Source organism: Canis aureus, chromosome 1 (genome assembly GCF_053574225.1).
Source record: "Canis aureus isolate CA01 chromosome 1, VMU_Caureus_v.1.0, whole genome shotgun sequence".
NCBI lineage: Eukaryota > Metazoa > Chordata > Mammalia > Carnivora > Canidae > Canis > Canis aureus.
In genome coordinates, this window is record NC_135611.1 from 36,554,264 (window position 1) to 36,578,255 (window position 23,992).

General features: G+C 36.1%; 1 protein-coding gene across 11 annotated transcripts in view; it reads left to right on the forward strand.

The window, feature by feature from the left end:
* UTRN (utrophin) overlaps positions 1 to 23,992 on the forward strand; it is a 505,421-nt gene that overhangs the window by 327,641 nt on the left and 153,788 nt on the right. For all 11 annotated transcript variants that reach the window (XM_077895925.1, XM_077895964.1, XM_077895934.1 and 8 more), the window contains one exon: positions 22,792 to 22,964. In XM_077895925.1, the coding sequence (XP_077752051.1) occupies positions 22,792 to 22,964 (173 nt within the window). The remainder of the gene's footprint in view (positions 1 to 22,791; positions 22,965 to 23,992) is intronic.

Consider the following 23,992-nt stretch of genomic DNA (forward strand, 5'->3'; position numbering starts at 1 on the left):
ATGTTACTGAGGCATATATTTCCCTGCCTTTTTAACATTCATTTGTTAGAAATGTTATTCCTTAGGTGTATGATGAATCAACATTTCTTTTGCCTAAAGTCCAGTAAAATCAAAGCCTTACTTAATTTAAAATGTTATAAATCATATTCATGTTAATGTCTTTTCCTTAACATTTAATTGGAGACTTTTTCTCAGTTAGCTCACCAAAATGTTACAAGGTTCCTCTGTGGCTGTCTGGTATTTGAACAGAGAGGCAACTAATTAGAATAATAGAACAGCATAATTGTCATTCCTGCGTTTTATATGGGTTGTTTTAAAAAGAGATTTTTTTAAGGAAGCTGTACCAAAAATGTATTATATTAGTAAATACTAGGCCCATACTCTTCCTTAAGGCACTTTTTCACCTCATTATCCAGACACTCCTTTATTCTCTATCATAATACTAATCAAGAAATGGAATGTTTTCCTAAGTTAAGAAAACCTCTGATGCATAAAAATTCAAACTGCTAAAGCAAATAAATCAGGAGATGTCTTTTAATTTGAAAAAAAGTTCTACATTACAAAAGAATTTCCTGAAGATTACTTTAAATATACAGCTCCCTTAGAGTGCTGAGCATCAAATCAAAGAATATTCTAAATTTTAAATGTGTTCTTTTATGGGCACACCTGTTCCTAATATTCCTATGTTAATGGTAACTATTTACATGTGTGTCCCAATGTGGTGGGTAAATGAAAACTGGTTTGTGAATTACTCATGTTTGGGTAATGTTAGAGAGAGATCAAGATGGTTAGTTCTACTCTTACTATATACTCTTTGTCCAGCCAACCTCTCATTCTCTTCCCATCCTAGGCCCAGAGAACAGGATGGGAGGGGAAGCAAAATCTCATTCTAAAGAAGCTCACTTCTTAGAAAAAAGGGAAACACTATGGGATTGACACTAATTTTTCTTTCTCCTACCCTAGTTCTTGATACCTTTAAAATTGAGATGATCTATTGTCACCCAAGTAAACTGACATGTTTAATTGGATCCTTAAAGGCCATAGGTTTTATAACAGGCATTTCTGTGAATTGTGAGTCTACTCACATTTGTTCTTCATGAAATTAGGGAATGGTTTTCCACGTATTTCATAGATAGCTCACAATGTGAGCTCCTTCAAAGTAATACTTTTATGTCTTTTTTATGGCACCTGGTACTTGAACTGTTTAATAGATGCCCAAATAAAAGATTACATATATTGCAGTTGTTAGACGTTCTGAGGGACTTTATTGCTTAAATACCTGTTAAGAATGTAATCTTATTTATGGTAATATTATTACTGTTGGCTCAACAATCTTTAATAAACACTCACCATATGACAAAGATTTTGCTAATTATTTTACCTCTGATATTTCACTTTTCTCAATACAAATCTTTGTAGTTTGAGGTATTATTAAAATGCTTTCTATGTAAATAAGTGGATTTAAAACAGATTAGACTCTTGCCCAAGGTTAATGAGTTGACTCAAAACTTCCCACGTTATCAGTGACTCATTTTCTCTGTCACTGGCTCTTCCATGGTATAGAGTATTTAAAAACTACAGTCTTTCATTCATTCCTGTTACAGTGAAGATATTCAGATCATTCATTTTTTATTTTTCAGTTACAGTACACTTGTGAGGAGTCTAACCTGATGACCCATTCATCATTTGGGTGGAAAATTAACTGAGACCAGAAGGGAGAGACCTCAGGGGAAATAGATACAACTTTGAGATAAGCTCTGTTTTGTTTCAATGTTAAAATTTAACTTTTAATACCTTTGCAATATTTACTCAACTGTCCATGAAAAGATAAATCTTCTACCTCATTTCACAAGAGGGCAGCACTTTCTTTTAAAATTTAAAGTATGACTCTTAAAAAATACAGTCAAGTTAACTTTTTGTCAAGAAGTTAAGCTTGAGTGGTTTACAGAAGAAGGACTGGAATCTCTGGAAATTTATGAGTAAGAAAAGTATAAAATCTTTAGAGTAACTTGGGATCCTTTCAGAAAATGGAAAGATTAAAATAACTCCTAGAATTTTTTACCTGAAAGTTGAATTAGATTAACTACTTTGGTACCTTTGTAAATATATGTGTCTGCCAAGATCATGGCTTTCTCTTCAATTGTAAAATCACATTAAGGATGTGAAATTTTAATAAATTATGATTGTTTTATTCTTATTAATTAAAACTGTTGAACAGTGATTCTATGTTTAGAATTCTATAGGTTATTTGGGGGACAAATAAATTCAACTTTTTTTTCTTCTTCCTCTCAAAGAATCTACTCCCTATTGGGGTTGGAGGGAATATAAAACAAATTGGCAAAACAGCCTGCAAGCAAAGCAAAGCAATATGTAAGAAAAGTATAGGATAGCATGCAGCCTGATAGAGATGAGTGCTATGCATAGGAAATTCTTGAATTAAAGCTATGGTATACAGATGCAGTGAAACGCCGGGACACCTGCACCCCGATGTTTATAGCAGCAATGGCCACGATAGCCAAACTGTGGAAGGAGCCTCGGTGTCCAACGAAAGATGAATGGATAAAGAAGATGTGGTTTATGTATACAATGGAATATTACTCAGCTATTAGAAATGACAAATACCCACCATTTGCTTCAACGTGGATGGAACTGGAGGGTATTATGCTGAGTGAAGTAAGCCAGTCGGAGAACGACAAACATTATATGTTCTCATTCCTTTGGGGAATATAAATAATAGTGTAAGGGAATATAAGGGAAGGGGGAAGAAATGTGTGGGAAATATCAGAAAGGGAGACAGAACGTAAAGACTGCTAACTCTGGGAAACGAACTAGGGGTGGTAGAAGGGGAGGAGGGCGGGGGGTGGGAGTGAATGGGTGACAGGCACTGGGGGTTATTCTGTATGTTAGTAAATTGAACACCAATAAAAAAAAAAAAAAGACCCATAAAATAAAGCTATGGTATAAAGCTTTGAACAGAAGATGGAAAGTGAATTGGACCTTGCTGACTGGATAAAATTTCAATGGATAGAAAAGAGGGAGGCTACTGGTTAAGAGATGAGAATCCCATCAATGGAGAAAAATTAGAGTGTATATTGGAGAAAGTTAGAAAAGCACATCCTTGAGAATGTTGTGAACAAATCATACCTGATATGTTTAGGGATGCCACTACCCATATGTGACTGTCTACATTAAAATTAAAATTAAATAATTAAAATTTAGTCACTCATTCACACTAGCTACATTTCAAGTATTCAGTAGCCATACCACTCCATTGGGCATCAAAGATAGAGAACATTTCTGTCATCACAGAAGGTTCTGTTAGATAGTGCTACATTACAGTTTAGATGTTTTTGGGTTGGGATATGGAGAACTGAAAGAAAGAAAGAAAGAAAGAAAGAAAAAGAAAGAAAGAAAGAAAGAAAGAAAGAAAGAAAGAAAGAAAGAAAGAAAAAGAAAGAAAGAAAGAAAGAAAGAAAGAAAGAAAGAAAGAAAGAAAGAAAGAAAAAGAAGAAAGAAAGCAAGCTGATATGGTAGTATCAAAAACTTTTGGATTTTAAAGCTGTGAGCAGGGAATGGGCTTCTATTTATTATTATTGCCTGCTTTCTATGGATCAAACACAGTTTGCCAGATATAAAGGATGTTTGAAAAAAGTCATGGTTATTAATTTATGTTTGAAATTAGCTGTTATGTACTAGTTTTATAGATGAAGCAGTAGAGGGGGAGATAAAATAAGTGACTTTTTGATTGAAGTAGTGTTTGAAGAGAATGTAGTTTGGTTTGTCATGCCAAATGATAACAGAAGAGAATTTGAGGAAAGAGCATCAAGAAATCAATTGCTTGAATCAATTCTGTTAGGAGGTAAGTGACAACTGCAGCAAGAGGGTATCAAACAATGTTAAGACATTTAAATAGTTGGTCATTGAAGTATATTGGTGATTTCAAGTTTGTGAAGTCTCAACATTTTATGAGCTTACTTAGAGATTGTATGTATAACTTTGATTCAGTAATACAATGACTATTTTTTGGTTATCTACTACATGTCGGGGAGTTGTAACCTCTGGGGGGTACATTAGGGAAAAAGCTATTTCAGGAACCACCTCACTAATATAATGGATATTTTATTACTTAATATTGCTTTTTAATAATTAGCAATCTGTGATGAACTTTTTAATAATTTGTGTATATTTGTTTTTAAAATTTTTTTGCTCGGGATCCCTTGGTGGCTCAGCAGTTCAGCGCCTGCCTTTGGCCCAGGGCGTGATCCTGGAGTCCTGGGATCGAGTCCCGCATCGGGCTCCTGGCATGGAGCCTGCTACTCCCTCTGCCTGTGTCTCTGCCTCTTTCTCTATCTCTCTATGTCTATCATGAATAAATAAATAAAATCTTAAAAAATTATTTTGTTCCTCATAATAGCTGATGTTAACACTTAACAAGTATGAACATTTTAGTGAAAATATACAGGAATATTAAGAAAACATACATATGCTTCTTAAAATAATCTATTGTATAATATATTTTTCAAAGTTTTTATTAATTTAGGGGGAATATATGAAAACATTCCTGGTAATGGATAGAATTGTATTAAAGTCTCAGCTGTGCTATAATTAAAATTATCCAACTATCATTGAATTTTTGTTGAAACTAATGATCAATCAACTATATAGTGCTGGTGAATGTCTTTCTTGATAAGAGTATGTGAGTGTTTAAGTATGAGAGCTTCATTTTACAAAGAAAAATCAAAATCTAGACAGGGGTTCAAGTATCTTTTTCTGGGTCAAGCAGGCTAGGTAAGTGTTACTACAGATCAAATCACAAGCCGGATCTCTTGACTTTAAGAGTATTATTGTTTCTTATTTATCCTATGAAAGATATATTATACTAGGGCTGGGATGTAGTAATATAAATAAGCAACCTAGTTCATATGTAACATTTGAACATATGTAACCATAAAATGGTTCTATTTTAGACTATTATAGTAGTAGTATGATATGATTCATAATTTCTAGTGAGAAAATTATGTTCTAATGATATGTTGTCATTCTGAGCCATAATCATTTTTATAAGAATATGCGGTGTTGACTGAAAGGTAATTAAGAGACAGTTAAAAAAAATATGCCCAGCTAAGAAGGAACAAACAATGGCTGTAGGAGTGGGAATAGAGGTGGAGTGGGATGAATCAAAGAATGTTGAACTCTCTCAAAATATCTTGTAGTTATGTTTAGATTGCATTTAAGTTTTATAAATTTGTTTAATATTTTCCAGTGTTGTGCAATATTTGTAGCATCCTTAATAACATGGATCATGTTTTGAATCTACTAATTAATGGCAAACTTTAGACTTAGGAGTGTATACTTGGTTTTTGAACATTACCAACAGTCATTCTAGTGACCAATAAATCTAGTCATCAAGATGGGTATTAGAAGTTTGGTAAAGGAGGAATTAGAACTGAAAAATGAAATCAATTTTATTATATGGCTCTCATTAATTGTAAAGGTATTTCTGACGTGATATTTTAAAAAAATATTTGTGCAATAGCAACATCATTTGGGTATTTGTTTAGCTTTTTGAGCTTACGATTTTGATGCCAGTACCTGCTCTATAAGCATAAATATCAATTCAATATTGTGCATTTAATGGCTCTATTACATTACATTGTAATCATCCCATATTTTTATTTTAAAATTTTGGATTTATTTATTTCAATTCAATTAATTAACATATAGTGTATTACTAGTTTCAGAGGTAGAGTTCAGTGATTCATCAGTTGCATATAACAGTGCTCATTACATGCAAATTCTGAATTTGAATTGTGCTTTACATTCCTTGGTTTGGCAAATTTAAAGTAAGCTAGAGATTATAAACGCCCCTCTCTTACTTGATTTAGTCCTAAAGAATAATGTGCCTGACCTCGGTGTCTGATGGCTGCTTCACTGGTAGTGGCATATCTCCTTCAGTATTATGTTAAATTCATTGATAGTTGGATAATTTTAATTATAGCACAACTGAGACTTTAATATAAGTGAAGCATACCTTCTCCAGACATAAGAAGCAGCCCTGTAGCTAGTATTTTCTTGTAGCTTCTGTAACTTGTTACATGAACAAAATTGTAACTGTTGTGTACCATCTCTATAGCCAGTAGTAAACCCTGGCTCTCACTTTGCAGTTCCCTTGGTTGGATTACATAACTCAACTTGAAAGATGAAAGGAGGCTTCAGTTGCCTTGAACAAGACAGGCTAGATATTCTTTTGTGGGTATAGGTCAATTGATTTTATGAACATTCCAAAAAATTATATACCATAGAATATCAAGTATTAGATAACAGAGATAGATACCAGTTTCATTGGAAAGAGAACAGTTTGAATTATAAACGCCTATTTAGACACAAAGTTATCATTTAAGTAAATTGGAGTTACTGGTTATTGAGTAACTTACAAGAACAAAAAGGCTTTGTTTCCCCCTTTGAAAAGTTTACCATTGACCAGCCCACTGCTGTTGAAGGCTTATTTCTATTAAGGGCTGATTGGCTAGAATATCAGACCATCTGGCACCTCGAAACTTCTGAAACTTTCAGAGGCAAAAATGATGGTCTCTGATGGCATTTACTTTCAAATCTAATTATGCCATTAAAGTAGATACTTACTTGGAAAGACAAATGTGTTTTAGTTGGGAATTTCTAGTTTATTTGATTTAATTTTGTGTGGGAAAAGGATCATGTGCTTGTGGTAAAATTTTTACACACTATAAAGACTGTAAGTGTCTATTCAGGACCCTCAGATCTCCAGTCTCACTCAGAGGTGACTGTCATTGCTATCCTCTTAACACATCTTTCCAGAGATATTATCTGTATTTCATATAACATACTTTTGTGTGACTGTGTCAGCCCCCCACCTTTTGGCATATATATATATATATATATATCCTATAATACATACCTCTATATTGGGTATTATTTCTTATGAGCACATAGAAGCCATCTCCCTCTTTTCCATAGTGGCATAGCATTCTGTTGTGGGAAATCTGCCATAATTTATTTACATAGTTGTCTACTGATGGACATTTAGATTGTTTCCAGCTTTTTGCTGTATCAGACAGGACTTACTGAGCATCCTTTTACAACTATGTCTTTCCACGTTTGCAAATTAGATTCCTAAGGACAGAATTTCTGACTCACAGGTTATATACGTTTTAATGTTTGATGAATATTGCTAAATTATCCCCTACCCCCAATTTGACAGATTTTGAAAAATCAATTCTGCTGCTTCTGATACTCTCCAGGAAATGTAATGGCTCAACTTAATTCTGTCAAACATGAGAATTTTTCTTTTTTTTTAATTTTTATTTATTATTTATGATAGTCACAGAGAGAGAGAGAGAGAGAGAGGCAGAGACACAGGCAGAGGGAGAAGCAGGCTCCATGCACCGGGAGCCCGACGTGGGATTCGATCCCGGGTCTCCAGGATCGCGCCCTGGGCCAAAGGCAGGCGCTAAGCCGCTGCGCCACCCAGGGATCCCGAGAATTTTTCATTTTGTGATCAGCCTATTGATTTTATTATGAGCTGTGTACTACATTGTCTGGACTCACTGTCGATCCAGTGCTTTATTGAAAATTTTTGGGGAGTAAACAAAGACATCATGTAGAACTCATAATATAGGACTCAGAGTAAACATATGAAGGAAGTGATATAAAAGTGCGGAAAGGAAATACAAGTAAAGATACTCAGAAAAAAAGGATGATGATAGTCTTTTGGAGGAGCCATATTTGCAGGTATAAGTGGCTTAAGGGGTAAATGCGTTAACTGGTTACCGGTGAGACTGGTGCAGGTGAATTGTGATAACGGAGTCAAAGAAATTATGCGGTATGATTTTGCAAAGAATTCCAGAATGGATGCTAAGCAGGGAGATGGCAGGAGCGTGGAACAGAATTGAAGCAGGAACTATTCCCCATATGGATTGGCCTACAGGCATCAGTAAAGCTCCTCTGCTTAGTATGATCCATAGAATCATAGCAGGTCTCACTGGGTCAGTTTGAACTTCCTCTGGGTTCACTTAATGTATAGCTCCTTCAGTATATGCCAGGGACAGTGCCCTCCTGGGAAGAGTATCTGTTTCTTTACTTGTGACTAAAAGCAGTACCTACAATTTTGATTTATCTTGACATGTTCACTGTTACTGTTAAAATTTGTATTTTAATTTCGGCTTTAATTTTCTAAAGCTGGAGAGCTGCAGAAAATTACAAAAGCTTTCACAAAACCTTCAGAAAAACCTGTAAGAACTTTCTCCAAAGCCCTCTGTGATTTAGTTGTATGTCCCACAGGCTTCTGCTGTCAATAGACATCTGGAATTATGAGGCTTGGCTGCCTGGGATGATTTCACTCTTGTCTGATACTGCATTTTTTTTTTTGAGGAAGGATATGGTTTTGAAACATTAACTTGTCTTGGCATTATTTTTAGTCACCTAATAAAGTGGTCTCTGAATCATTAAATATTTAGAAGTTTGCTGAAGTCTGACCCCTGCACCTGGTTGGCTAATTCAGAAGCACATCAGCTGGCATTTCTCTTCCCCACCCATCGACTCCTCTTAAAAAGAAAAAGTTCTGTGTGCCTTTTAAAATGTCTTGTAGAATCTTCTGGCTGTAGGTTATGGAAATTAGAAAAGTATTGAATCTTTTTCCTATGAAGTGTAATTTTTATTTTCCAACTGCCACCTGTATAATTATCAGAATAGATGACATTATTGAACAGATGAACGTTAAAAATAATTCTTTGTGTACAAAGCGTATTGCTTGAACTTTCTGGGATAAAAGGAGAGTTCCGCCTTTCATCAGGGGGCTCGGGCCTCTATTTTAGATTGAACCTCCTGCCCTTTAGGGCTGTATATTACTTTAAATGGCTACCAGCTGACAGACTTGGTTGCTGGCTGATGTTAACTAGAGAGCTGTAATGTGTTGAGTAGACTCCTCTTCATAGAACTGCAGCAGAGCAGGAATTGAAATCTCAGATCATGATTAGGCCTTGAAGCTATTTTATTTTTGAATTATAAACCCTGAGTTAGAAGGGTTAGAAAAAGGAGAATTGTGTATATTCTTTTCAAAGGCATTATAATCTGGATCTTTCCTTAAGTCCAAATGGGTTTATAACAAGTACATTTTTTGTACCCATTCTTGAAGCTCTTCGATTTGAATGAAGCCATGATGTACTGATTTATTTATAATCACCTATTGACCTCCATATGCTTCACTTTAGAGGTTCCCAAGAAGCTTTTTTTTTCTTCTCTTTTCTTTTCTTTTCTTTCCTTTTCTTTTTGTTCTTTATATTGACCAATGTAAAAAGAAACCTGTTAGGCATTGCATAGAAAACATACTTTATATATCATTAAATATATAAAATATATAAAGAGTTTTTAAAGCTCTGAATTCTGTGTATAGACTACTATATGAGTAAGACATAAATTGCTTTTCACCAAAACATTTAGGCTGCTCCTTTTGCTTATATTTGAACCCTAGAGGATGTTTTATTGCCTTGATGAAGTGGCTAAATAAGTCATCTTTTAATAAATTAAATGAAATATAGTTTTTTAGACATAAAAAGTTTTTAATTAGCCTAGCTTTTGAAAGTTTTTGCCAAAACCATATATACATTTAGCCCTTTTCATATTGGCAGTGGAATGTGGTTTTTATTAAGTAATTTAGATTTAGATTTTATTGATTCCATTATTGAATTTTTCTTTGCTTCTCTCTGGTTCTATAACTTTTACTTCCTCATGGAATCATGTGTCCATGTTTGAGACATGGCTTATTTAGCTGGAGAATCATGCATATTCAGTGTTGATCTGTTATAGGGATTGGCAGTATTATGTTTTTTTCACCTCTTGAGGATTAGTGCAAAATTTATTTGCACACTAGTTTAGACTGGCAAAATGTCAACTACTTCAAATTTCATCATCCAATTTATTAAGTCTCTCTGGTGATGTACTGCTTTCACCAGAGGCCTCTTATTTTTTGTGTTAATGATTGCAGGATTATAAGAGATAATGTATCAAAGAGGTGCTTGGTAAAAATAGAAATGGCTACGGAGATGTAAGGTGTATTACCAAGATGATATTTTGTATACAGAGTTTAAACTGAGAAAGTGTTTTTATTTATAGATATCAAACAAATAACATAGTAAAATGTGCTTACAGTTATACAAGCAATTAACTTTTATATTTTACAAGTCTCATTCTAATGTGCCAGTTATCAAAGAGCATAGTACTTCTGACTAATATATTAAAATTTAGCTATTTTAATTTTATAGAATATTTTGGATTTTACATAAATAATTTGTCTTTCAAACTTTACATTTTTAATGTAAATTACATGTCAAAAATAATATTTTAGTTGCTTTTCAGTGTTTTAGGGAGAGTATAATTACCCCGTTATTAAAATTAGGTGAGAATTAACATTTTTTTTTTCCCTTTGGAATGATTCCATATGGATCCACTGAGTATATTTTCCCCTTTTCCTTCTAAAAAGGATGTCATCATAGCTAAGTTTGTCCATATCTTAGTTTTTGGCATTTTATAACTGTAACTCAGGAGCTTTATTCAAGTATTTGTCTGACAGAGGATGTCCGTTCTGAGAATGGGTGTCAAGCATTTGCAAAGACAGTCAGAGAAACTAGTAGTTGTTACAAAGATTGACTTGACTTCTGAACACTCCACTTTAGAATTCCGGGTGGGAACATACTCTTCCCCTCTTTATTTATCCTGTGTTTGTCTCTTCTAGGACACAGGTACCTATCATGCTTCTGGGAAGATTCCCTAATATGCAGGATCATGTTGCTTTTCCGTCATAGATTAGCCTTGTCTAAAGGTAGAGGATACTTGGAGCTCTAATAATAACAATCATACTTGCTCTGGTCTAAGAGCCCTTTTAAACATAAGACTCTACTTTAGAGAAAGACTCTGTTGTTCCACAGAGTTTTTATTTAATTCATTCTTCTGATATGTGCATGAGGGATTGCGTGTTTGCACGTGTCTCTGATCACAATCATCCAGCACCCTGGGTGGTAGTTGGAAGTTTGCCCAGCTGAGAAAGATTGTTCTTTTTTGCTCTCTCCTTTATTTATTTATTTTTTTGTGGCGGTGGTGCTGCTGCTGGTGGTGTTGGTGCTGGGGCTGGTGGTTCCTTTTGTTTTGTATTTATGTAAAAAGTTTATTTGTTGCTGCTGAAAGATCTCAGCATGTGGCCCCAGAGCCCTCACAGATCAGGGTCATCTTGGTCAGTTTCTGATGATTGGTCTTCAAGCTGATGTCAGTGCTTTTTGATACAAACTTCACAGATTAATTTTGCTTATAAATTTCTGCATAATCACTAATTTACCATACTTGTTTTTGAAATTAATCATGTGTGTGTGTATAAATCTGAATTGGGCACTTTGAGGTGAAATACATTCTGCTAGAAATCTCATAAAGCCATTTTCCCCCAGAGACATGTTGGTTTTATGAATAAACGATGAAAATATTTTAAAAGCTTGTTAAATTTTGTGTAGATCCGCATATGTAAAACACATGCTATTGAAATACTGATATGAAAATAAGCTGGGAATGAAATGGAAAGAAAAGTGGTTTGCAAATCCAAAAAATAATAACCATATTGTATATTGTTCCCTGATAGGTATTTTTTTTCTGTTGTTAATGGAATCGCTTTCTCCATGTGATTGAGTGCTAACAATTTTGATATTTAACTAACTTAAGTAGCCTTTTAGAAGATATGTATTCTAATTTCAGGGTTTTTTTTTTCCTTTGCTCTCTGCCCCATGCAAAAAGTAAACTTAGTTATATTAAGATTAATACCATTCTGTGTGTGATCGTGTCACCTTTAAGAGCATTATATATTTATGAAAATTTCTACACACAGCTAGAGAAGTATGTTTCATATGGACATATCTGTCAGACTTTTATTGGCCTACTAAATAGCTATGTAACGCAAAAGCAAAACCACATTTTTGCCTTGGAATGATGTCCATAACATCAGTGCCGAGAATATATCATTTGGATTGAACTTTTCCCTTTAAAGCAATTACACTTAAAAGTTCGTGGAAGTGTTTCTGTGAGTGGCAGTAATAATATAACATCAAAATTTAATATTAAAAAGTAACTGGCTCTTACGTTTTGGGTATTTTCACTTAAGTTTTATTTCAGAAATAAGCAGATGTTCCACATGAAAAGAGCCTGACTGTGTTTTCATTGTATCAGTGAGATAAACTTTCCTTTAAAGTTCTTTTCCCCATCACTTTACCAATAAAACCTTTTTAGAAATAGTACAACCAATCACACACATTTTTCTTGGTGTTTTGTGCTGTTTGCACACACACACACACCCTTTGATTTTTATGGGTGGGCTCCGAAGCGGAGCATGCATCCCACCATCTATTCTGGACTGAGAGCATCTGAGAGATACCGCATGGCAGTTTGGGGAAGGGAGGCCTCCAGGAAGTGGGAGTGAGCTTCACTTCGAACTGCGTGAAGGGTGGTGGAAGGGAGGATGCTGATTAAAATAATAAACAACTGCTGGAAAGAGAAGGGGATTACCACACTCCTGTCAGATCAGCGAGGGGAGCAGGGGAGCAGGGGAGCCGCCTCCCGCCGCCCTCCCGGGCCTGCAGACCCTGCAGAAGGGCCCGTGAGCTCTGCCGCTGGAACTTTTCTCCGGACTGAACAGCTAGAACAACTTTCCAAACTACTTAGTTCTGTTGCACTGACAGCATCCCTTAGGCAGAGCCTGACCTAGGGAAATGGAGTGAAACTAGCTTGGTGGTTGCCATAGCGACGCCGGCTGCGGTGTCTGGGAGAGCAAGCCGTGGCCTCTTGTCCCGTGTTTGGGTGTTTCTTCAGACGAGAAGAGTACACTCCTTGCTGTTCGGACTACTACACAAGCCATGCTCTTTGCAAACTGGCTTCTTACCCAGGATTTTGTTTTCCTCCTTTTTCTTTCTGAAACCAGTCTGAATGGAGGAAGTTGGTAATACTTGGCCTTTTTTTTTTTCCTTCTTTTCTTTCTTTCTTTCTTTTTTTTTTTTTTTGCCTTCTCTCATGCAAGTTTCCAGGATATAGCTTCTTTTTTGCTCTGTGTAATTGAGACCAAACTCTTAAGCTTGGGGCTCAGGAGAAAACAGTTGTGGGCTGCAGGTCATTAGTGAGGTGAGCAGGAGGGAATCCTGGACTTCCCAGAGCAACAGGAGACCATGCCAGCCTCGTGGAACACGGCTACCTGGAATTATAGAAGCAGGTCTATTCCTTGCGAACCCCGAAGTCCATGAGAAGACGGACCCACGGTGGGGTGGCTAACATGTCCCCGCGCAAATGCTGCTGCTCATGGACCATAGCTCAAAGGCAAGGCTTGTCAAGGATTTTACAAAGGATTTTAAAGTATAGCCAGAAAAGATACGGATTTTAGAAGTTAAAAGCTGTTATCTGAAGGAAGTTCGCTGGAAAGATGTAGGCTTCAAGGGCTACTGGACGATGATTGGTTTGAACTTCAGCTTACGGGAATTGCTGACAAAATTTGAAAAGGTATGCAGAAAGTGGACTTCATGAATGTACTTTTTTCCCCCTTCCTTGTCTGTTTTTTTTTTTAACTGTGCATTTACATGGCAGATCTTCTCTTGACTCTTTGATTATTTAATTCCTAAGGCATATTTGATTTGATATCCTCTTTTACCTTTTTTTTTTTTTTTCCCAACTAAAGAGCAAATTCGCAATTCTTTCCTTTGGTCAGGAGGGCTTCTCATGATGCCTGTCATGTTAGAATTCCACATCAGAAGTGATCCTTTGTACTCAAGTCGACTGGTAATTTAATTGAAAGTTATTTTGGAAAGAAAAAAAAAAAACAGCAACAACACTGGGTTTTCATGCCAAAGTCTGACTTCATCAGGCATGGGTTCTGTTTTCCATAGCCCATCAGGCTTCTCTCCCTGCAGTCGGAGGAGCTCTGCCTTTCCCAGCCTGCTTTCTGAAGATTCAGTTCTGAGTAGGAAGAAGATGCCTCCCAGTGACAAGGGCACATCCGATCTTAAACATTTTCTTTTCATTTATGAGTGTCTTGTTTTATATGTGGAGTGCTTGCATGCACTGTGAAGCTTTAACGCTTGGATCATTAATTTTGCACTTAGTTCTTTTTTTCCATAGGAAAGTTCTTGGCACACTCTAGGATTGAGCCCAGCCTGCCAAAGCTACCTTACATTTATAGTTAAACAAAACAGAAAACCTCAACGTGCTGCTTATGGGCTCCTGCCCTTCCCTAGCCTTTGGATGCCAAGCACTTATCTTCTTTCAACTTCCAGTCTTTAAAGAAAAAGAAAGAAGTGAAGTAATTGCACTGTGTGCATAAATCAATTATCAGTTGTTAAAGTTGTGCTCGGTGGCTTCACCGTGAAAACCCTGTGGTTCGTTACAAGTAAGCAAGACTGTATTGAGTCATTAAAGGAATAATGGGCTTTTTCTTACGAAACTACAATTGCCAGAGGAAAAAGGCATAAAACCATGTCATCTGAAAAATTTAGAAGTTTTTCCAGAACAATTCCACTTATTGCTTCCCTCCTGGTGATAGAAACAGTATAGTGGGAAGAGTATGGATAAAGAAGAATGTAGCTTCTTCTGGCTGGAAGCTCCCCCCTCCCCCATCTCTCCTGCACCCCAACTGTAGTAATAAGGATTGTAACACAGGACGCACTTTGATCTCTCACTTTAATATGTTGTTAAGCACCTAAATTCCTTAGAGTGGGGATGGTTCCCACTTGGTCACCATTTAAAAGGGGCAGAGGAGGCAGAGAATATCTTTTTTATGGCATCTGGGAACAGCAGGTGACAAACTTTATGACCATCAAGAGATCTGTTAGCTTGGTTTGTATAGATTTGTCTGTTTCTTCCTAAAAAGGTATAGGGCATATGTTGCATGAATAATTCATTACTTAGACCCCCTAAGAGGCAGTAATTGTGGGCAATAGCTGGACTTTTGTATTGTAATTGCTGCTATTAGTCTTAAAAGCCTAGGTCAGATACCAGAGGTTATTAACCTGCCCGGTCTTCTGGCCATTTTATTGGCAGTTACAAGTTCTGGTCATATTAATATATTTCCTCTTTTAACTCCCAGACCTTACTATCTGCCTATTTCTTATTCTTACTTTAGTAGTTGAATTGACAGTAAAAGAAGTCTGCTGGCTTATTCCTATCAAAGGCTTGATTTGAGATTTTTTTTTTTTTGAGACAGAGGCAAATTCAAAGAAACAATCCTGTTGCCATTCACAATCTGAAGTTCTCCGTATATGTTTATGTTTTAGAGACGCTTTTATAAAAATCTGTTTGAGAGTTACTCTCTTTGCCATATTTCTTTTGTAGGAAGTTGTCGTACATGAATATATTTTTTCTCCACGTCAGGTATTTTTTAAAAATCCTTTGTGTATTTTCACAAAAGCTGTCCCATATAGTATAGCCTTTGCTACATTGATTCATTGCCAGGAAAACTGGTGTTATGGAAAGGTGCCACTACCTCACACTTCTCAAATACAACTGCCTACCTTCCCCCAGCTCTGAAAGCAATAATGCCATTTTTAAGCAAGGACCAAGGCCTTCTGCTGTAATGCAAAAGCCATATGATACCTTCAGAAGCTGAATAACAGATTTTTCCTTAGTTCTTTTACTTTCAGTTCCCTTAGACCCGTCTTTTCCTCAGTATTAGTGATCTGCTTCTTGAGAGAATACTGACCAGAGTGATTTAACACTTCTCATGTCAGTAGTTGAAATTCTGCAGTCTGAGATTTAGGTTGTCATAGCAAAAAAGGTAATTTTGCTGTGCTCCTGAAGCCACTTCAGGCTGTAAGAACACAAGGGTCCAAAGTTGGGATATGGTGGGTCTTCCAGTGATGGTTAATCTGAAAAATTATAAACTGCTCAGTAATTGAAATTTCCAAATGACTGCAGACCTTCACCATAACTTCAAGACAGCAATTGACTTGTGAGACAAATTGAAAGGGAGTATTCCGATTGACATTTTTGAATTTCAGAGACATCCAGTGGTTTTGTGATTTATATTGGAAATCTGTATAAACATGAATGATTGGCACATGATTGCAGTCTGTGATTTTGTTATCTAGTCTCAAAATGGATGATAACCAGGATTGGTTTTCCAGCATAGGCAGGGTGGACAAATTATACTTGTACTCATTCCTAATCTCTTAGAGCCAGAAAAGGCAATGCTGAATATCCCTGGAAATCCAGAAGGCAAGAGATGTTCTCTACTACTCCCTCAAGGTGACAGCTCACCAAGGATCAGGAAATCCCAGCTGACAGAAACCACCTGTATCCCAGACTGGTGGTAAAGAGGAGGTTGAGACTGGAACTTCTTACCAAGGGAGGATGACCTTGTGGCAAGATGTGCCTGCCAGCAAGCAGACCCTTTTCATTAAACGAAGTGATGAGGGGTGAGCACTGTGACCATGTGCACAGCATGATTGATTACTCTGGCCAAACTTACAGTTGACTTGACATAGAAAGCTGGTGTACCAACATACCTCTCTGAAATCCTATGAGTTGGTGTTAGTGTCACCTTGATTTTAGTGAATTAATTTTCTCCTTGAAAGTACTAAGTAAAAGGAGGTATCTGATGGCTTCAGTGCCTAATATACTGTCACACTTGAGCCATTTGCATTGTGTACTGTCTATTCCATTTATTTAGTAGTCACAGAGGATAGAGTAATGGACAGTTGTAGCTCGTTGACATTTTGAGAGACTGATGTCTTTTTATTAATTTATGCAGTTCTGCTGCTAGGTGATTAATGGTAATGACAGTTTTTTAATTGGGGGGGATATGTGTGCATGTGCATATGTCTGTGTCTGAGTAATACTACTCTCTTGCTGAACCCTATGGGGAAGGTGACTTCCCATAGTGATAGAAAGAAAGCACTCAATGATAAATTTGCTTTATGGCATTTACCTCCTTCAGGATGAGTACTTTTAAAAATTATAATTTGAAGCTATATTTTACTGCCCAATTTGCAATGTTTAATATTCAAACAAATGTGTACTTGAAGACACAGTAAACTTCCAATTTCAAGGTCTATTCATTTGTTCAACAGTTAGCAAATATTTATGAGGTGTAGAGTTTGTACCAGGCATTGGGCTGAGTTCAGGGATGGAGTAGGGGATAAGATAGGCATTCCCCCCATTGAACTTAATGGCGTAAGGGGCAGATACAGACTTTAAACAGGGAAAATCTCTTACTACAAGTGTGTCATGCAGCAAATGTAGAGGGAGCTATGAGGGTAACAGGTAGCCCTAATCTAACCCAGGTGCAGAGAATCTATACTGCAGAAATTACATTTAAACTGGGACTTAAAAGATGGGTTTGAGGTTAATGGTTTTGAGGTGAATGCATATAGAGAAAGAAACATCTTTCTGAGCAATAGGACAGATCAGGAGGTGAGAGTTGGGTGCTCTGGGATTATAGTTTTAAACATTTAACATGTCATTATCTTTGGGTTTTCAGACCTGTTCAGTTTTGATTCTGTTGTCTGATTTGGGGGAATTAAGGTGGGGCAGTAATATGGCTACACAAAGCATTTAATAACTGCTCCTAAGAAACTTGTGTTCATGTCGATCAAACCTGCTCAGTTAAGGAGGGAGGCCATTGTGTTTTAATTCACTAGGATTTTAATATGTTTCAGTAACAACTGGTATAGATTCAAGGATTTGGAACACTTTTTGGTTATGAAAGATACTTTGATTAAGAGCAGTGTTTGGTGTGTTGAAATTTAAACCATATTTTGTTTATTGATTCTTTATCATTGCAAGTTGGCTTGTTCAAATTATCTTGGAAGGGCAGTTAATTGTGAGCCTGTTCCACTTAGTAATTTAACTTTTTTTCGACCCTGTTGTCTAACATTTTTGTAATCATAGGTAATGGGAAAAGGCATTACTGGCATTGGTTTCTTATTTAACAAATGCTGCTGTAGACCAGGTAATATTACTTTCTGTTGTCTGTCAAATGTGATTCCATAATTATTAATAGAGTGATTAAAATCTATGCGATTAGTTGTTGAATGAAAATGTAGCTTATAAATAATTAATTGAATAGTTTATTGAAATTAATCATAATAATTAGTTGAATAGTTAATTGCAATTACCATCCCAGAGGCTTCACAAAAGCCCCAAAGCATATTTACATATCATATTATGACCTCTCATGATGTTATTTGGTTGTTATATTATTTTTGGGTAATATCTGACTTGTTACAAAAAAGTTATGATTCCTCCTTTTCAAAACCTAAATCTCTGGCAACAATCCCACTGAGCTCCTGTTAATCAATCCCATACTGTCTCTGAATTCCAGTCTTGTTTTTGAAAGGAACAGTGGATTTCTTTTCCCCTAATGGTTAACTTTGTTGATTTAGCCCGAGCCTTTGGATACGGTAGGGAAGTCGTTGCTGACCTTACTTCTTCACCTTCAGGAAAGGGGTTAGGACTCCTTCAGAGAAAACATTGCTGTGGCCATGTAGGGTTAGGTAAATATGCCATGCAAAAATAAACCAAAATTATGTGAACAAGTTCTGAAGAGGTTGAATATATTCCAGCACCAATTCAGTTGCTGAATTCTAATGGTACTATATTCTTAATCTCTGTTTCCTAGCAGAGGGTTCAAGCAGTTCTGCTTATTATAACCCAGTTTTTTTGCTCACATGGTTATAGCCACTATTGATTATAGAACATTAGAAAGAAGTAAAATTGGGGCACCTGGGTGGTTCAGTCAGTTAACATGTCTCCCTTCAGCTCAGGTCATGATCTCAGGGTCCTGGGATTGAGCCCCATGTCAGGCTCCCTACTCAGGGAGGAGCCTGCTTCTCTCATTCTCTCTCCCCACTCATGTAGTCCCCCCTGCGCCCCCCCCTCCACTCTCTTTCTCAAATAAATAAATAAATAAATAAATAAATAAATAAATAAAGTCTTAAAAAAAGTAAAATGTATGTGATTTACATTGTAAAGTGTCAGCATATAATATCTCTGTAGGTTAGGTAATTAGAGAAATGTCCAGTTAGGGGCAAAATTGGTATGGAAATATCAGTTATTAAATAAGCAAGCAAATACATATTTTCCTTTATTTATGAGGTTAATTTTGACCTGGGTAGTGGGTGTTGTGCACAAGAGACTTATCAGTGAATCTCTGTGAGCTTTGTAGCTATCTTCTGGAAGGCTGTGCTGACAGTGTACAGCTTATGCATTTGATGGTGTTTTCCTATGTAGTCCTTTTATCCTAACCCCTGGCTTCTCCTAACCTTCTACATTATGCTTATATTCTTAGAAGGTATATTTCAATTGAATCCTTACATACCCCTTTGTCTTGTTTTTAAATGTTAGTTCAACTGCTTGAATACTTTGCTTTGGCCTCTCTCTGCACATGACTGGCTTATGTTAAATGCTTGGGAGAGCATTGCTTTGTGCTTCTGCATGGATTACATTCCCATAACTAATTATCAATAACTATTTTGTGCTGCTTAATGTTCAGAATGGGTTACAGGTGACAGAGGTGAGCATTATTAGGGCAAGTCCCTCAGCTATGCAGTGAGAGTAAACTCTCCTTCATGGAATTTCAATTTATTTTAGCATTTGGTGTGCTACATCAGGGTCATGATCTAACAGACTCCTGTGCTGGCATCTTGATTGTAAAACCAGTGTATCATTGTACAATCATCTATGAAGGAACATAATTCATTAACTCCATATAATTCTAAATTTCCAGTGAAAGATTAGGCAGGGTTTTGCACTGCAAGCATCTAAATAATTGTAGGTTTAGGTTCCCATATTAAATTTTTTTAATGAAGAGATTAAACAAAATGATTACTGCACTCCCTTCCAATTGTGTAATTGTCTGATTTTCCTTGGCATTATAGTGGTTAATATGTCAGTCAAGATGAACTTGATATTTTCATTCATGCATTTATACATTTATCTATCTACCTATCTGTTTTACTCTAGGCTCATTCTGTGTAGCAGAGACTGTGAAGAATACAGAAGAAATATTAAGATGATTTTTCTGACTTTAGGAGCTTTTAATATATTTGGCCAAGTAAATATGCCACCCAATTTTAGTTACATAAAACAAAATAATGTAGGCTGATTTCCTTTTCTCTGATCATTTTCTGGTTGTTGATCTTCTTCCTAACTTTTGTGGAGGCTCATGTGTGAAAGGGTTTTTCACATACTGAAATATGCATATATGATGTTTGGTAGTTTTCTTAACCAAGTCCTGATAGAAATACCTACAATCATGACTGGCCAGTGATGGTGCTCTGTTGTACTCCATTTGTCTTTGTGGCCGGGTTGGAAAAGGCATCACTTGATTGGATATCAGGAGCCAAATTTGGTCTATACTCTTGGTAACCAGATTTCCTGATGTTGTAGGATACTTCCATGAAGCTTAAAAAGTGTTTATGGATGTTAATATACTTCTGTCTTCCTACTTCTCTTGACTATGAAAGGAAGCAAATATGTCAGGCTACTTCAGGAAGTAGTAGTTGGAAGTTTCCCTGTGATTTGGGGTGTAGTTCATTAATAATGATTAGGAACCTGTACAGGAAATTTGAGTGCAGATTCATGTTGGCATTAGAGAGCAAAGAGATGCCTTGCTCATGGTGTCATTGAGCTTCTTTTTGTTAAGATTTTATTTCTTTATTTTAGAGCATGCGGGAGCACAGATGGGGGGAGGGGCAGAGAGATAGGAAGAAGCTGACTCTCCTATGAGCAGGGAGCCACTTGCAAGGCTCAATTCCAGGATTCTAGGATCATGACCAGAGTTGAAGGCAGATGCTTAACCGACTGAGCCACCCAGCACCCCTATTGTTGAGCTTCTTAAGAAAGATGGTTATCGTGCATATGTACAACATGAACCTAAAATCATTGATCTTTTTATATATCTCTTTAGATGTCTTAAAATGCATTTCAGAACACAAAAATAGAACAGTTACATCCTAAAGAATAAGGACTAGGTTCAGATGATGACACCAAAGAACCTTTCAATACAATTTTACTTACCTTTTTCTTTTTCACCGAGAATTTCTATTTGAAGCATCCCAAACTGAAATTATATTGAGATTGCCATTTTCCATGCATAATGTCCAGCCTGAGTACCTTGAATCAGGACCTGGCTCTGTCCCCTGTTCCCCTGTTGGTGTCTGCTTTGCAGTCTGTGGGATAGAGGTGCTAGGGAAATGCACAAGAGTCATCAAACTCCTGAGTTTTTGTTTGGTGGTGAACACCAATTATGTGTGTACCCAAATCACACTTTGCAGGTAAACCTTTGGCTCAGGTCATGATCCCAGGGTCCTGGGACTGAGGTCCCTGCTCAGTGGGAAGTCTTTTCCTTCTCCCTCTGCTGCTCCCCCCTGCTTATGCTCTCTCACTCTCAAATAAATAAATAAAATCTTAAGAGGAAACAAAAATGTCCTTTAATTTTTTTGTATAGATATTATACTATTTTGATATTTTGTACAGTTTTTGGATGTATGTATATACAATGATATATAAAAACATATGCTAATTTAAACACCTATCTTAAATAAACATCATAATGTATAGTTTTGTATCCTTCACTTTTAAACTTAATATTATATACCATTAAAGTATTATGATAGTTTCTAGTATTTTACTTTAAAAACAATTAATGTGATAAATGTGTTTATACATAAATCTTGTAGGATAGGTGATTTCAACAATATTAAGGCTTTTGATACAGATTGCCAAAATACGTCTTCAAAGTCCAAACCATTCTTTATTTTTAATTTATAACAAGTCTTATTTTATAGTAAAATTCACTTTAGAAAAAATTTTTTTCTATTTAACAGGACAAATATTATTTTGTCATAAGTTTTTAGTTCTTAATGAGGGTAAACATTTTTATGAAAATGTTCTTTTTTTTTTAACTTGAATTCTGTTAACCAACATGTGGTACATCATTAGTTTCAGATGTAGTGTTAAATAATTTCTTTTAAAAGTTTAGGAATAAATTTTATTAGATTGGAAGGACAAACTATTAAATTTGTCCAAATGTAAAAAAAAAAAGAAAAACAAACCCGACAAGTAAAATTATGTAATATTCCTGTAAAACATCATACTTTGATACTTTGAGGGCAGTTTTCCCCACTTACAAAGGGGAGAAAGAATCTGGGTATTAAGCAGGAATCAGTGATTTGGCAATAATAATTATGTAAAATTTCAAAAATTTCTCATGAATCTGAAATACTAACATTTGTGGTGCCTATGTGGCTCAGTCGGTTAATTCTGCCTTCAGTTTAGGTCAGGTTCTTGGAGCCCTGGGGTCAATCACCATATCAAGCTCCCTGCTTAGCTGGGGAGCCTGCTTCTTTCTTTGTCTCTGCCCACTCCCCACCTCTCACCCCTGCTCATGCTCTCTCTCATATAACTAAATAAAGTCTTCTAAAAAAAAAATGAAATACTAACATCATCTGACCCATTAAATTTAGATTCTAATACATTCCCTTTTTAAGAAATGGAAAATCAATATACTGAAGATTTGAAGACTATTATTTTCAACATAAGAATTGTGGACACACTTGAATTTGTTATCATTTAAGATGAATTTAACTGTTTTGATTTAAAAACAAAAAACCAAAAAAAAATAAAAAATAAAAACAAAAAACCTCATTTGTAGAATAGAAAAAAATAAAGTTCTAGATAGCAACCCCAAGGTAGTGTTGGTACTAATATCTAACATTTACATTGTCTCTGCTCTTTTCTCTTTAGGACATCCAGGCAGAAATTGATGCACATAATGACATATTTAAAAGCATTGATGGAAATAGGCAGAAGATGGTAAAAGCTTTGGGAAATTCTGAAGAGGCTACTATGCTTCAGCATCGCCTGGATGATATGAACCAAAGATGGAATGACCTAAAAGCCAAATCTGCCAGCATCAGGTCAGAACAGTCAATAGTGAAATAAAACTGGTGGGGGAGGGATATTTTATGATTTTCGTGTATCGGAAAGAGAACTGGAAGTCTTACCATCATGCTACTTTCTGAAATTTAAACGCAGAGGTGCCTGCCTGGCTCAGTTGAAAGAACATGCAGCTCTAGCTCTCAGGCTTGTGAGTTCGAGCCTCACATTGGTGCAGAGATTACTTAAAACCTTAACAAAAAAGATATAAATGCAAAAATTTTTTTAAAGCTGCAGTTTTAGCTCCATTCATATACGGGGCCTCCTGCCAAATATTGACTGTTCACAAATTTAAACATCATATATTTTTTTAAGATTGTATTTATTTATTTGAGAAAGAGAGCCCTCAAGAGAACATGAGCTCGGGAGAGGCAGATGGGGAGGGAGAGGCAGACTCCCCACTGAGCAGGGAGCCCTAAATAGGACTCCATCCCAGGACCCCAGGATCGTGACCTGAGCCGAAGGCAGATGTTTAATCAACTGAGCCACCCACGTGCCCACACATCTTATTTTAAATCTGAAACTAAGAAAAATAATTTTACCAACACCTGCTGGTTATTGAGTGTTTACCTTGACCAAGTACTCTGTTAACATCTTTACAGACATTACTTAGTACTCAAAATCTCCCATTAGGTGAATAGTAACATCCTTCCTTACATGAGGAAACAGAAGCTTAATGAATAATGGGAACTTGCCAAGTTTTTGAGCTAACAAGTGCCAAGCCAGGATTTGAACCTAGATCTTTCTGACTCTTGGCCGTAGTTGTTTTGCTTCGTCATGCTATTTGTATATCAATTGGTAAATATATTTATAGAGATTAAATATTGTTCATGGACACTGACATGGAAAACGTATGATTCATGTCTCCCTTTGGAGAGAGTAAAATTAAATCAGGGTGAATTTGAGGACCAGAGTGCTGGCTAGGAAATGACCCTGAAAAACTACCAAGGGTGACAATTATTAATGCTATTAAAAGTTTAGAATTACATTTAATAGATGGTGAACAGTA